The 15,934-nt window shown below is 32.1% G+C and overlaps 1 protein-coding gene across 1 annotated transcript; it reads left to right on the top strand.

Moving 5' to 3' along the window:
- Positions 1 to 6,677: 6,677 nt before the first annotated feature.
- Positions 6,678 to 15,408, top strand: LOC117922713 (WD-40 repeat-containing protein MSI4-like). The gene is made up of 15 exons (XM_034840908.1): positions 6,678 to 6,850; positions 7,942 to 8,005; positions 8,854 to 8,940; positions 9,039 to 9,101; positions 9,577 to 9,642; positions 9,778 to 9,852; positions 11,240 to 11,315; positions 12,338 to 12,533; positions 12,878 to 12,959; positions 13,632 to 13,705; positions 13,910 to 14,021; positions 14,144 to 14,218; positions 14,362 to 14,423; positions 14,565 to 14,664; positions 15,056 to 15,408. The coding sequence occupies exons 1-15, from the start codon at positions 6,717 to 6,719 to the stop codon at positions 15,149 to 15,151; spliced, it is 1,362 nt and encodes a 453-aa protein (XP_034696799.1). The 5' UTR covers positions 6,678 to 6,716; the 3' UTR covers positions 15,152 to 15,408.
- Positions 15,409 to 15,934: the final 526 nt, after the last annotated feature.

Here is a 15,934-nt window from a genome sequence, read left to right as displayed (position 1 = left end):
TTAATATATATTTCAAAACATTAAAAATATTTCAGATTGCTGTACAAAATATAAAAAAAAGGACAAATTTTAAAATATATTTCTTTAAGAACTGTTTTTGAAAATAGTTTCCGAATAAGCACTTACATTAATATAGGATTATTTTATCCTCCAACTAGCTTGATTCTTATTTTAATAAACTTCCATTTTTGCAAAATTATTACATCATCAAAATCTCAAAAGCAAGCACTCTTCCTACGTGCCATAAACTTGCTGATGTGGCAAGGTCTGAAAGTTCTGCTAAAAAGGCCAGTGACAATCCCACCCACTGAATGCAGAGTGTGGCGGGAAAGCCAGAGAATGAGGAGCAGTAGCAACATGGTCAATCAATTTAGCATATTAGACATTATTAGATTCACATGGAGAATTAGCGGAACAGGAGAAAATGAAACTTGTGTATGGGTAGAATTAGACTCTGTTTGACAATGATTTTATAAAATGCTTTTAATTTAAAAAACGTTTTTTTAAAAAAAAAATTAGGTGTTTGATAAAATTTAGGAAACGTTTTTAAAAATCTAAAAAATCATTTGTAGTATTTAAAAATCATCTGTAATGTTTTTTTTTATTTATAGAAATACGTAATATGTGATTCTCTTAAAAACACTTGCAAAAAAAAAACATTATCAAATACACTCTTAAAAATATTTGGAACTAAAGAATATGGAGATATTACGGATTCTATACCACTAATAGAAAGTTGAGCAAAAAGGGTACCATCGGAATTATGAAAACAAACAATTGATGATTTAGCGAAAGATTTTATACCAAGGGCCTACTCATACAAAAGAAGAATCGGATTGTAGACTTTTACGAAAAAAATGAAAAGAATGTTTATCAAATATTCATCTTTAAATTGCGATTTGATGAACATTCATTGTACATTGAATGGACCTAAATTGCAACTAGTTTTTGTTGTATGATCTCATATTGGAAAAGCAAGCACAACCAAACATCCTTATTATTGAGTAATTAGTTATTGCTTGGAATATAACTTTTTTGGGTGAGTTGTGTTGTAGTGTGATAGTAGGCAAGCATCAAAATATAAAAAAAATATGAAAATATTTTACGTAAATATTGGGAAATATCGAACCAAGATTCAAAAAAATAAAAATTAAAATCAAATAGATGGAAATTGATTACGATTCAAAAAATATGGGGAAAAACTAAAAATAAATAAATAAACATAAAATAAGTAATAATATATATTTTTAAATATATATAATGGAATTTGTGGCATTTGGAAATAATATACAAAAATACATTTAATATTAAAATGATAATTTATTTAATTTGGATATATTTAAAGATATAAAAAATATTGATATATGTACAATTATTTTTTGTTTAAAAAGTTTATAATTTTATTTACAAGTTTATATTTCTATTATATTTAATAAATATAAAAAAGATATAAAAATTCTTATTAAAAAAATTATCATATGATGGATTATATTTTGAGCAATCAGTTTATTGACATTTGAAAATGACATAATTGAAATTAATTTACTAATCACGATGTTTGGTTACAAGAGCATATTAAGGAAAGAAAAAAAAAACTAAGGAAATATGAAACAAGTACTAATTAAAATTAATTAAAAACTTCTGCATTTTCCACATTTTTAAATCTTTAGTAAGAAGAGATTAAAAAAATGAATTTAAAGAATCTTGTAAAAATAATTTATTGATTTTAAATCATTTTTTCTTTCACTTTTATTTACATTTTTTTTCCTTGGGTTCTTTTTTTTTCTCACTCAAAATTTCTACCGAGTTACTAGGTTTAAACCCAATCCTCCTATTGATCTTGGCTTTTTTTTTAGTAGTAAAATAGTGTAATTTTGTCCAAATCTATTGAAAAGTTTCACAACTAACCATACGAAGTCGAAACACTTGTAAACATAGAAGAAAGTAGCTAATAACCTAATAATAAATCTTAATGTTCCAAATCAAGAAAATCTAAATTTATCTTTACTCCAATTTCATCCAATGTTTTCATAATCAAAACAGTGATTGAATCGAAAAAATTATCGATTTTTGATCTAGTAGAACTGCTGATTAAACTAGGGGTGCAATTTGGGCGAGGTAACCCGATCCAATCCTATATTTGGGCAAGTTTGGACAATCATTTTTAATACTCGGATTGAAAGTGTGTTTGGTAATGATTTTAAAAAACGTTTATAACTTTTTTAATACTTGAATGATAAAAATTGTAAGTGTTTGAAATGTTAAAAACATTTCACAAAATCATTGTCAAATAGACTTTAAGAGTGTGTTTAAGAGTGATTTTATAAAGCATTTTTAACATTTTTAACACTTGAATGATGAAAATTTTCAAATATTAAAAATATTAAAAGCGCTTTATAGAATCACTACCAAACGGGCTATGAGTTTAAGTTATGTTTTTTCAATCTAAACTCAATTTGGGTTGGGTTTAAGCTAAGGTTCGAACATTCCAAAGCTAACCAAACCAATTTAATGTTTTTATAATATTTATAATACATCTTATCATATATAATAATACTCATTTTCTTTTTCTATTTTTAAGAAAAAATATCAAATTACATTATATTATATGTTTTTCATTTTTTTAGAAAATATATAAATTTATGTTTTTTTTTTTTTTGTTACTATCTTGAAATTTTGTTCTATTTTTTATTTAAATTTTCATATAAATACATTAAAAAGCTAAAAAAAAAATATTATAGATATATTTTGAATTATGCAACCTAACCAATCCGAGTTTAACTTAATCAATTTGAATCTAACTTGAACAACCCGAACTTGACCCAAGCTTAGAAAAATGAGGTTACATTGGGCTTGGGTTGAGTACCTCATATCAGAGTTCAAGATGGGTTGAATTTAGGTTGATTATTTTTTATCTTGGTTGGACTTTGGCAAATCATCAACTCGACCAACTCGCCCAAGTTGCAGTCCTAGGTTAAACCCCCATCAAACTAGTGACACTATAAATATATAATTTTTATATTATATAAAATTAAAATAATTATTAAAAATTAGTATGAACATACATTTAAGATGAAAGGAAAATTATATATATTTAATTTTACCAACACGTCAAAAGCTTAATATTTTGTTATTTTATAATTTTAAAAACTATTCAATTTAACATATATTATTTTCATATTTATATAATTATAAAATCATCATAAAAGTAAATATTAATATTAATTTAAGGATTTTAAAGGTTAGACTGATGGATTTTTAAAAAACTTGGGTTTCATCCAAAGAACTCAAAAAACATTATGGACTTGATCTAATAGGACATTCGCAACTTTCTAATTGAAATAACTAATATTGGTTTACGGATGTAGGGATAAGGTCGTGGACTTCCATTGGAATGCATTTGATCCATGGACAATTGTAAGTGTATTTGATGATGGTGAAAATAGTGGTGGTGGTGGTACACTATTTTATGATCATCTCTCAATTTTACTTTGAAAATTCTATTTTTCTTAATCTATAGACGCATTTTATGATCATCTAATTTATTTGTTATTGATAATCAACAAACATATCGTATGATATAACTCATGAAATTATTTGTCAATGAGTATGATATGCATATTGAACTCAAATCTTGTGAGTTTAAACTTTTAAGAAAATTGGTAGTTCAACATGATATTGAAGCTTGATTTGATTGGAGGTCTTGTATTTGAATCGTCTCTCCATAATTTACATTTCTCCCATTTTTTTCATTGTATACTTCAAATGTGGGTATGGCTTGCGTGTGAGGGAAAGTATTAAGGAGCATGATATGTATATTGAACTCAAATCTTGCAAGCTTAAGCTTTTAGGAAATTGGTAGTTTGACACTATTTGTTGGTAATATTTCACAATAATAATTTTTATTAGGGTGCAACAATATTGTTCTTAACTTGGGGTGCAACAATAGTTCACAAGGTGTGATGCCGAAATCCATAAAATGTTTGGTTTGACCTCATTAGATACTAATTGGTTTTCAAATGAGACGGTCAAAGTTCAATCCAACAACTTTGTCAAGGAACAAGATAAACAACTTTATTGTCTCATCTCAGGTTTTTCTATTATTAATTTAAATCCAAATTACCATCTTGATCTTATATACTCTAGTGTTTTTCAAACATCCAACACAACTCGCTTTATGCATCATGAATTGTGGTGGTAGAGGTATGGCAAATCACTGATTTGCTGCATAAGGCAAAAGATGGGGTCTTGATCGAGATAGAAGATGCCAAATCAAAGATGGTTAGATGTTCAAAAGCTAAGTCGAAGATGCTTAAACCTACTAATTCAACATTTTTTTAGCCAATGACTTCTAGTCTCTTTTGAAAAGATTCGTCCTATTTAGTTTATGCATAATGTGTAACTATGGGTGCTTCATCAAATGAAGTTATTACATATGTCATTTTTCTAGTCTCCCTATATGACAAATTTGATTGGTTTGTGTTGGAAACCTTCAAAAAAGGTAAAAATCATAATACACCATGCTAATCAATCAAGCAAAATACACAAAATATTCTCAATTTTGAATATTGAGTATTAATAATAAACAAACATAGAAATGACATACAACATCTTCAAACAAGCCAATAACTTACTCCATATAGGAATTAGATTCTTTCAAGTATTAGAGAAAAAGTGGAAGATAAATCTTTCGGTTTTCCTTTTTTTCAACATCAAAGAATAAACCAAGCTCTAAAAAGATATGTTACAAAATTTTGAAGAAAAAATTTGTTATAAAGATGAGGTTAATTTCATTCACATTCGTTAAAGTTTGGACTAAATATATCCGACCATCATTGGATTGAAAACCTGTCAAATATTTGAGGCACTTTAAACCTAATTTTTTAATTAGAGTACTATGTATAAAATAACGATCAAAATCTACGTAAAACTTTTTATTCCTATTTCAGTTTTTAAAATCTATATACGATAATAAATTTAAAATGGAATGATTTTTTCATTTTAATTTTTTATTCTCGCATTCTAAACATATTCTTAATGTAGATGTGTATCCATGGTAACAAAATAACCTTAAGTATTTTTTTTTAATAATATTCAAATGTCGTATAGGAATCAATATATTTGCATATACGTGTCATTATATTTTCAAATTTAATGTATTGCATTCCATAACACATGTCATGATGTTACCTCATCATCAATATGGTATGTTGTAGAAACCCTAAAAGTTACACATACATCGTAGACCTATAGCACCGCCTAATGCAACTCTATAACATTTGCAACATAACCCTAAATTCTAATTTATAAATAGGAAATGGCATTCGACGTAGCTTAATACGAGTTTCAAAGCAAGATTCTCGATTATGAGCATGGTAGAAAACGAAGTCGAAGATGTAGATGATGATCTTTTAATAGATCGTTGTCTTCTATAAATTGGATCAATAATTTACCATCGATAAAACACAGGTTTGACCTCTTGATTACTATTCTATAAGTTTATACTTTTAAATTTTTTTTTCATTGAGCATGAAATGAAATGATTATTAATACTTTTGCGTCAAATTATTTTTAAATTTATTATGCATTTTTATTATCATATTATATACAATTAATATTAATGTTTTAAAATAAAATTTGATGAAACAGGAATGGTGGTGGTATGAGACATGATATCACAAGCCAATTGCCAACATACACTACCACCCTTCATTTTTTCCACATCAGCGATCCTCCCAGGAAGCAGCCATCTATACCTGCCGGAACAACCAGAACCGGCGAAGAGGGGGCAGAAGAGTGATCGGCGACCATCCCCGCTGTTGGTGCATTTCAGAGCAAAATAAATAAATAAATAAATAAATAAATAAATAAATAAATATATATATATATATATATATATATTACAATTTTTAATTTTGATTTTATTTTTCTATTTTCTAGTTGTAAGAATTAAGATTACCCCAAGGAATTTGGACTCCCCAGAAGCAATTTTCTGGTTCGTTTATCAGCTCTTTGTATTGTCACGTGGAAGGATGTATCTATTTTCCCATTTTAATATATATTTTTTAGGATTATTTTAAAAAATGATTATATAAATATAAAAATGGTTAAAATAAAACAAGTAAAAATATAAAATAATGTTTTCAATTCCCAAATAAACCCTTTTTTAGTTTAAAAAATACCCATTTTTAATAAAAATAATATATATTTTTAAAAACCCATTTTTAATAAATATCTCTATTTTTTTTTATAAAAATTATATTTTCTTTTAAAGCTTATATATAAATAATCCAAATATTAAAGAATATTTATACAAAATGAATTATTTTTTAAATTAAAAATGAAAGAGATTATATTTATAAATTTGGGATTTTTTTTAATGATTAATTAATTAATTCAAATTATGGTAGTCATTAATTTATTCGAGTTATGATTAGAATGTGTAGGAGATGAGATGGGAATATTTATCAAAGAAATGATATCAATTTCCACGTGGTCACTTTTGACACCTGTATATGCCCACATCACCATATTTGGCACGTGTTTATGTCCACATCACCATAGTTGGCACTTGTTTATGTCCACATCACCATATTGACACGTGTAAACTATTAGGACTTTGTGGCAGCATAAAACCCTGAGGGTGCTCTTAGAGGAAACTGAAGCAGTGCGGTGACTGTAAGGCAGAATCAACAGAGTGAGAGAGAGAGAGAGAGATGAAGGAGACGAGCACAGCCGGCGAGACGTCGATTTCGGTGGACGAGAGGTATACCCAGTGGAAGTCTCTCGTTCCGGTGCTCTACGACTGGCTGGCCAACCACAACCTCGTCTGGCCCTCCCTCTCCTGCCGGTTCGTTTACTTCTAATTTTCTCTTTTTGTATGTAGGGTTTCGTGGAAGTTCCAGGGTTTTTTTTGGGGTTTCTGATGTTTGATTGGTTGGAGTTTGGTTTTTTGACGAGGAGAAATGGTGGGTAGGCGGAATGACTACTTGGGTCTGGTACTGGGATGGGCGTTGTTGGTGGTGGGTTTGTGATTTTGCGTGATTTCGAGGGGATTTTGTGTGTTGAGTTGGTTTGAGATGTGTTTTGGAGAATGTGCTAGGGTTGGGGTTGAAAAGGAGGGGAATGGGTGGGAAAGGTTTGACCTTGTTTTGTGCCGAACGGATTCAATGAGTAAGAACTTGAAGGAGATGGTCCTCATTTTGGTGATGTTATGAAGCAGTCCATTCACTGTTTGGGGAAGCAATTCGAAGAGAAAAACATTTTCCCCCTGGAAAATGGATAGGCCAAAATGGTTGTGCGGAGGTTTTTGTTTTACAGTGTTTGGAGTTTGGTTTCTTTTATTTTCTCGCTTTTCTCGGTTACCAAACGGTTTGAGTTGCGTTTTGTCATTTGGGAAGTTGAGCGAAACTGATGAAAATTAATTTTTTTTATATTGGCTTCAAAAGCTGGAGACTTCGGCTCAAGTTAGCCAAATTGTTGTCTTGGGCTTTGTTGAGTGGATTTACATTTTTCTTTATCAGCCAACCAGTGGGAAATGAGAGAGTTGATGTGTTGCTGAGAGAACTAAGGAAGAGAGAAGAAAGTAGAAATGCTCGTTCCTAGAACTCAAGATGTTTTTCTCAAAATGCAGACTTGCCTCAACCTAATGGTTGTGTTAGGGTTGGTTGAATGGGTTTTTCCTCCCCTTTATTTCTTAATTTTCTGCAATTTTCCTGTGAGGGAAATGAGAGAGTCGAAGATTCCATTGCTGAGATAATTGAGGAAAAAAGAAGGAAATAAAATATTTGATCTTATGTCTTGTGTTGTTTTGTTGAAATCACAGTTCTGTTTTCCATGTTTTAAATAGGTGGAAGATGTGATGTGCATTTTGCTTCCTTTGTACTTGTGATTTTAAATGTTTAACGCTGTTAATCAGTCGTGTATTATGTGTACTGATAGATGGGGTCCGCAATTGGAGCAAGCTACGTATAAGAATCGGCAACGGCTTTACCTTTCAGAGCAGGCAAGATAATCAACTCAAACATGTTTGCATGTCTTATGTTGTTTAGTAATCAAAAGTCAGGGACATCTTATTGAGTTGGAGCAAACATTTGAACAAAATGCTCCAATTATGCGATTTTATCACTTAGGAAGCTTTGTTCTATTTGTTTGTGAATGCTAAGCTATCAACACAGTGAGTTAAAAGTTCTTCTAATTGAGTTAGGATGCGAAAAGTTGAGTTGTTTCTATACACTCAAATCCAAAGCTCGGTTGCTGGAAGTGTAATGATGACCCATTTATAGTAATTATGGATTTTGAATTTCCAAGATTGTTTCTGAGAGATGTTAGTTTGATTGTGAGGAACTGTTTGTATGTTTGTGTTTGTAGCCATACCCAAAGGATGACCAGTTTGCCTTTTTTAGAAGAAAATCAAACTAAATTTGGATTGGCTTAGGTGCTTGCTGCTTTAGATGCCATTTATGGAAGCATGCCGTGCTTTGGACACCAAGTTTTTTGTTTATGTAGTGGAAAAATGACAAAAGGGTCATATTTTGACTAAGCTAGTTTGTTTTATAGCTTCCTAGATGGTCCCTAAAGATTTTTCTTTTTTGGCAATCATAATATGAATCATTTGCACAGCTCGGAAAAATTAAGCTAGTGGAGTCACATGATTAAATGGTGTTGAACTTGTTGGATATAGTAATTCATGATATTTGTTCAGTGTGGATAAGGTGTTCTACTTGTTTGCTCATAACAGTGTTGGTATGATGTTGTGATGATCTTGGTATATGCTATCTTGCATACTTATTCTTGTTCTGTCATCGTCTTCGTTGATGATCATGTTTTCTGCTTAACTTTGTTTTCTCCCAGACCGATGGCAGTGTTCCGAATACCTTAGTTATAGCAAACTGTGAAGTCGTTAAACCTAGGGTAGCTGCCGCAGAGCATATTGCTCAGGTAATGTCTCCATGACATGTCATTGTTTGCCTCCTCATTCCATGTTCAATTTTCTTTTAGTTATTATCCTATTTCTTAGTTCTTGCTCGATTTTTCAGTTCAACGAGGAAGCGCGGTCACCCTTTGTAAAGAAGTTCAAAACAATTATACATCCAGGAGAGGTATCTATTTTGAGCACTTGTTCTGTTCCTCCTGTTTCATGAATTGTCAATCTACTGATCAAAGAAGTAGGGTTTTATATTTATATATTGGTTGATTTTTGACCCTATCAAACGCAAATAATCTTCATAAAAGTTGATATTGATTGATTTTTGACTCTATCAAATGCAAATAATCTTCACAAAAGTTGCCTAATAGGAATTAAAACTAACTATGCAATATTTTAGAAATGTCAAAGGAGACATTCTTATAGCTGAACATTCAAAACTTGGAAATTAAATATGTGCAATTGATGTGGGAATGGAGATTTCAAATCAAGGTCTTTTTCACAGTCAATATGAAATGGATAAGGCTTACCAATCTTCTCCTGTGATTTCATTTCAAAATATGAATTTTTTCATTAATAGAATGAACATACTTGCTCTGAACAGAATTCTAATTGCACATCTTTAATCAAGCATAATCTTGACTGTGCAGGTGAACCGAATCAGGGAACTGCCACAGAATAGTAAGATAGTGGCCACACACACTGACAGTCCTGATGTAAGAACTCATTTTTGTTTTTTTTTTGTTTTTAAAAGTCAGTTTGAATATGTAAGATTTCTTAGCTTATGTTTATTTTTTTATATGAAGTTTATTGAAATATTGATCTCACTGTTGTTTACTTTTGTTGAATAGGTCCTCATTTGGGATGTTGAAACTCAACCTAATCGTCATGCTGTATTGGGAACTCCAGAATCTCGTCCAGATTTGGTGAGTCATTTGCTTTAACTATGAAAATATTAACACTGGTACTGTTGTTGTCATATGTATTTCTAAATATGTTATGGCTTCAGTTTTGATTTACATTTTCACTAGCCGTGAATTTACATGATGTATGGAGCCCACCCAACAAATCGGGAGAAAGATTTAGCGGCACCTTTGAACCCCGTATAACAGGTTCTGCTTATTTAGAGACTACAGAGGGGAAGGTTTTGTTCCTGGTAACTCGGTCCAGCCAACCCCTATTAGAGGACATTACCTTGTTTTGGGACAAGGTTTAAATTCTTGGTCTGATTTGGGTCAGGGTAGGATCTTACTTATTGTTCCGCCTCTCTCTTCTTGCCTTCTCTGGATGGGGAGTAAATTTACAGCTTTGCCTTATTTATTCAATTAATTACAAAATTTCCTTAGTCAATGGCATGTCTCCTCTTCATCCTGAAATTAGGGATGCCACCACTTGGTCAAAACAAGACTTCAGGGGCTGCCTTCTGTTATATGAAATTGCAAACCTTCTCTCTTGAAAATGTCCACTAACAAGGTGAGCACTTCTTGCTTGTCATCAGCAACCCCACTGTAACCCATTGCCTTTTCAAGTCCAATCATGAATATCATGATACAGGTAATAGAAAACATTTCCTTTTGATCCCATGATTGGATGGAGCAAGCACATCAACTCAGAAATTAGTAGTGTCCACGGCTTCAAATCCAAGCATCTCTCCGCCATCAATTCCACTAGTCATCTCATCTTCTTCAAGAACAAGCTCTTGAGGCATGGAGCTCAAGCGGTAAAGGGTTGGGGTTGGTTTAGGGGAGGTTACAGGTTCTAGTCCCAATGGGGACATATATATATATATATATAACCTGTCAAAAAAAAAAATCTTCCTCAAGAACAGTTCCACTATGTCATCGGACTACTCCTTCCAAGCTATCAATGACCAAATCTTTGCCTGAAACTGCACCATTGTATAAACAGGGTTAGATGGAGTGGGTTGTTGACCAACTTAAAGTTCGTGAGGTTTTTGTGGGTTCAAAGCTTGGTTAAAGGTAAAGTCGTAAGTCCAATCCACATTTAGCTACATATGCTCTGTGGATGAGATGACAAAACTTGCATGAATATAAAGAATTGAGGTAGCTTGAAATTAACCTTTCTTTTTGTAGTACAATATTTAATTAATAGGTGGTTTGAAATAATACTTTATTAGTGCATTGGGGACTTTATGTTGCACTAATGTCATTAGCTGTTATATTCTCTTCAAAATTTGAAATTTTTTTAAGGAGATTCCTATATAAATAACATTTTCCTTTCCAGAGTTCAATTATCTTTTCTGCTTTTTAATGCATAGATGCCATATACGTAAAACAACACTTTATCCTGCAGATATTAACTGGGCATAAAGATAATGCAGAATTTGCTCTTGCCATGTGTCCAACTGAACCATTGGTGCTCTCTGGAGGTTGGAAGCTTCTATTTATTATTGCGAGAGTTTTAGTGACTCCTGATCTTTATGTGATATGGTTGTTAAGTTTGCTGCACTCTAATTTTTTAGATCTAATGAATAATATGTTTAGTTGAGCTACATGGTGATATTGTTTTATGTCATGTGAAATAATTGTCATTATGTTGAGCCATTCCACATGTTGCAGAACTTTTGGGGGCAAAAAAAAAATGTATTGGTGGTGTTTATTGTAGCATAATGGGAATCAGATGATATGTGAACCATGTAGCATAACAGGAATCATGTACTTATTTGACCATGTCCTTTTTGGTCTTCTCCTTGTTGTAGCACGTTCAATGAGAGCCATTATACCTCCTTTTTTGGGTAGTTACATTTGTTTCTCATTATTGAATCATGTTAACCAGTTGTCTTTCATCTTGTCTCTAATTGGTGCTCCCTTGTTGCCTGAAACCTTACACAAATTTTTGTGAAGATTAGTCCTGAGAATGTTCTCTGAAATATGCCAAATAAGAAAAGGAGATTGTAACGAGTTTCATTTTAGTTGACTTGTATATAATATTAAGGATATGTATGCCAATGCGGGATGATGGGGGATATGACACAAGAAAAATGTTTTTTTGATAGCATTTGGAGAAAGTGAATTGCAAATTTTCAGTCACTGATCCTGATAATATGAGAAATATTTATTGTAGTGTTCTCTCTAATGCTTAAATCTTGTATAGTTTTTTGTTGAGATATAGATGCCTTTCTTTTAATCAACATGAAATGTTGGTTCTTTGCTTGTTTTTATTGTTTATTTCTTATAGAGGGTGGTTGTGGTGCATTGTATAATTCTGTAATTCAGCTTAATGATGTATTCTTTAAAAAAATTAAATAATAAAAAAACAAAAGAAGGCTTGGAGTTTCAATAATCTTGCTGCTTTTTCTGCCAGCCAAAAATCTCTATTCTTTTCATGCTTTTGTGGAGATGTATTGATTTTTCTTTTAATAACGTCTAATCTTTTAAATTCTCATGACAGGCAAGGATAAGTCTGTGGTGTTGTGGAGTATTCAGGATCACATCTCAACTTTGGCAGCAGATCCAGGGTCAGCAAAGAGTACCTCTAAGGCTGGTGGTGGTAATGATAAACCTGTAGAAAGCCCTTCTATAGGAGCACGTGGTATCTACCAAGGGCATGATGATACTGTTGAAGATGTGCAATTCTGCCCATTAAGGTATTGAGCATAATCATGGCAGATATATTCATTAGGTGTAGAATAGTGATTGTATATTCATGACGTTCCATTTGGCATAGAAAAGTACCCTTGGTTAAGTCACACGCACTTCACTTAGAAATCAGGCATGTTTTTTGATTTATTTATTGTTAGGCATTAAGTCAGATGACTTGTACATAGAAATTGCCTGTATGAAGTTATTTCAAAAAGATGAAGAAAACAGAAGCTCTTTCCCATTTCCTGAATTTTTATTTTTTTCTTCATTTGGCTGCAAATAATTTTATGCTATTTCCCTATTTTCTGATATCCTCTTTCATTTATTTTCATTCTTTGGGTGCTAAAAGCGCACAGGAGTTCTGTAGCGTAGGTGATGATTCTTGCCTTATCTTATGGGATGCAAGATCTGGCACCACTCCAGCCATCAAGGTTAGGCTCCAACCTTATATCTGTGAAAACGATTCTATCTTTTGGTCTATTTTGATAATTATGTTGTGTAGGACACTTGGTCCCTCTTGATGAATGGCATGATAAACACCTGTTGACATGACACTAGACGATGATGTTGTAATAACAAATGAAATATCCTTTTTGGCCATGGTACAAGACGCCATTCACTGTACTGACTGCTTAACTGTCAGCTCAACACTATCTGAATTTTACTTAAATTTACTCCTTGCTTAGAATGTGCTGGACATTCTTTTTGGAGAACATTCCATTACTTCACCTGTATTAAATTTCATTATCCACAATTAGATTTAAATAAGGCAGTGAAATGATTTACCTCAAGCACAACCAAGGAACTGTCCCAAGACATCTCACACTGTTCTAAAGTGTCATACTCATCTGTAAGTGTAGGGCTGAGACCTAATTGTCAAAGTGGTATTTTCACTTGGTAGGAAGCCCGGTATTCTCATCTATTCTGCAATTGGTTAGTTTTAACCCAACAACCTGTGCAACAAATTGCAATTACAATATTAGAATGTTTCTTCATGGCTATTACTTTGTGGCACTATTAATTGCATTCACTTAAGATTGGTCTGTTGATTTTAGTAATGTATTTTCCCTGGCACTGTTGGTTTTTTTGTTGTTATCTGTTAGGTTGAGAAAGCTCATAATGCTGATCTTCACTGTGTTGATTGGAATCCTCATGACATAAATCTTATTCTAACTGGGTATGTATATCTCCCTTGCTTTTTTCCATCCCTGATTTATTAGCCCAACTAGGCAAATACTGTGAACACTTAGATTTTGCCACGTGGCATTGCCTGGTAGATGTTTTCTGTTTCTGCTCCTACTTACACTTCTGAATTTAAATTTCTATTGGAAGGAGTGCATGCAATTTATTGTTATTTTAATCCACTATGCTGCTTCTTCAGGTCAGCTGACAATACTGTTCGCATGTTTGATCGCCGAAAGCTTTCGTCTGGTGGAATTGGATCACCAATCCATACATTTGAGGGCCATACTGCTGCTGTCCTTTGTGTACAGGTATTAAATAAAATAAATTTATTGTCTTCTTTCTTGATTGTCAGGACTTGTTAGGCTTCATATTAAATTAATGTATTCATTGTTTTGCTGTGTTCTAACTCTATTGGGTCACTCACTTTCAGTGGTCTCCGGACAAGGCTTCAATCTTTGGAAGTTCTGCAGAAGATGGTATCTTAAACCTCTGGAATCATGAAAAGGTGTGAAGCCATGACGTATTTTTATTGCTTCTCCTTTATAAAATGGAAATCTATGTGTGCATGTCCTTGACATAGTTACACCTGTTTGAGGTATTTAATATCCAATTCCCATTTGTATTAGTAACCATATGTATCTGTTCCAGATTGATAAGAAGCAAGCTCCTAACGCTCCTCCAGGTTTATTCTTCAGACATGCTGGCCATAGGTATATGAATTCCACTTATTGTATTTTGTATACTTGTGCTTTGTCATATGCGATGGCGCCATATCTCCTTCACTTTCCTGGTGTGAGAAAATTTTTCTCATTCAGAGAAAGTTTGGCATAACTGATTCATTTTTTATGTAGGGATAAGGTCGTGGACTTCCATTGGAATGCATCCGATCCATGGACAATTGTTAGCGTATCTGATGATGGTGAAAGTACTGGTGGAGGCGGTACACTTCAGGTAATAAGATCCTCTCTTAAGTTGACATACATATGAAACTATGCCTTGACCTGTACTATATTTCTCATCCATGAATACCGGTATCTGGGAAAACATATCTTACCATTAAACTAGTGAAACTATGTGGGTTTGTAGTTTCACCTTCTTTTCCTTCAACAAAATGAAATTCATTCAGCACAGGAAAAGGGTCAGTCGATCTATCATTCTAGTTTGGATTTAGGGCAGAAAATAGGGCATGACTCTCTTTCACATCGGTTCCTTATCTCCTTGTTCTGTATATTTTTTTCCCTCGCCATCCTAATAAATAGCGTTCTAACTTAACATCATCTCATACCGTTACAATCTATGTTTGGCTGCCCAATTCTTTAACTTAATGATTGGTTTGGTGCAGATATGGCGGATGATCGATCTGATTTACAGGAACGAAGATGAGGTGCTGGCTGAGCTCGATAACTTCAAAGCTCATTTGGCCACATGCTCCCCCTGAACACTCCCTCCATGGCTATGGCTTCCATTTGGTTTCAGAAAAAGCAGTAACCCTTTGGGTTAATGTATAGAGAAAATTGGAAAATGGTGCCTTGCTCTCTTTGCAGATGTTGCATTTTGATGTAATTTCATGTGCTCAATATTTGAATTTAAGCAACTATATGCTATTATGCTTTTCAACAATTTGTACTATGAAAGTATTGCAACAGAAATGTGTTCTTAGTTGTGTCTTTGGTACCAATGGAATTTTTTTTTTAATTTTTTTTATTTTTTATTTTTATTGATGTGAATACTCTTCTTGAACTTGTATGTGAGCTATAGGAATTTTTATTTTTAAAAATAAAAATAGTAAATGTATCCAAACATGGCATGAGAAACTTATTTTTCATATTTAAATTTTTAAATATAATTTTATTTCTAAAAATAATATTTTTCTTTGAAAAAAATAGTTTTTGAATAAGTTACCACATATAAAATTTATACACTAATATTCAAAATGTCCTTTTCACTATTTTGATTTTTCAATTAATTCTTTCTTTTTTCAATTTCTTTAATTGATTTATGATGATGCCCTCTCATCTCTCAAAAGTCAAAAGCATGAAGTATTTGAAATTATTTTAATTTGCCAACTGGCTATTCTTGATGGTTGTGTAGCCTCACAAAACCCTATGTTCATTTAGATTTTCAAGGATTTAATGTAATTTAATATGATTCTTTTAGAAGTTTTTGAGGTTGTTTGAACAATTTTTTAATACGTTTAATAATTAACAATTATTTTTTTTAT

Source organism: Vitis riparia, chromosome 9, assembly GCF_004353265.1.
Source record: "Vitis riparia cultivar Riparia Gloire de Montpellier isolate 1030 chromosome 9, EGFV_Vit.rip_1.0, whole genome shotgun sequence".
Taxonomy (NCBI): domain Eukaryota; kingdom Viridiplantae; phylum Streptophyta; class Magnoliopsida; order Vitales; family Vitaceae; genus Vitis; species Vitis riparia.
Note: the sequence above shows the minus strand (reverse complement) of the source record. Positions and strands in the feature narration are given on the sequence as shown.

Coding starts and splice junctions, on each gene's coding strand:
- LOC117922713 (XM_034840908.1), top strand. CDS start 6,717: ATGAAGGAGACGAGCACAGCCGGCGAGACGTCGATTTCGGTGGACGAG. Junction 14,424..14,564: donor TTCAGACATGCTGGCCATAG/GTATATGAATTC, acceptor TTTTTTATGTAG/GGATAAGGTCGTGGACTTCC. Junction 14,665..15,055: donor GTGGAGGCGGTACACTTCAG/GTAATAAGATCC, acceptor GGTTTGGTGCAG/ATATGGCGGATGATCGATCT.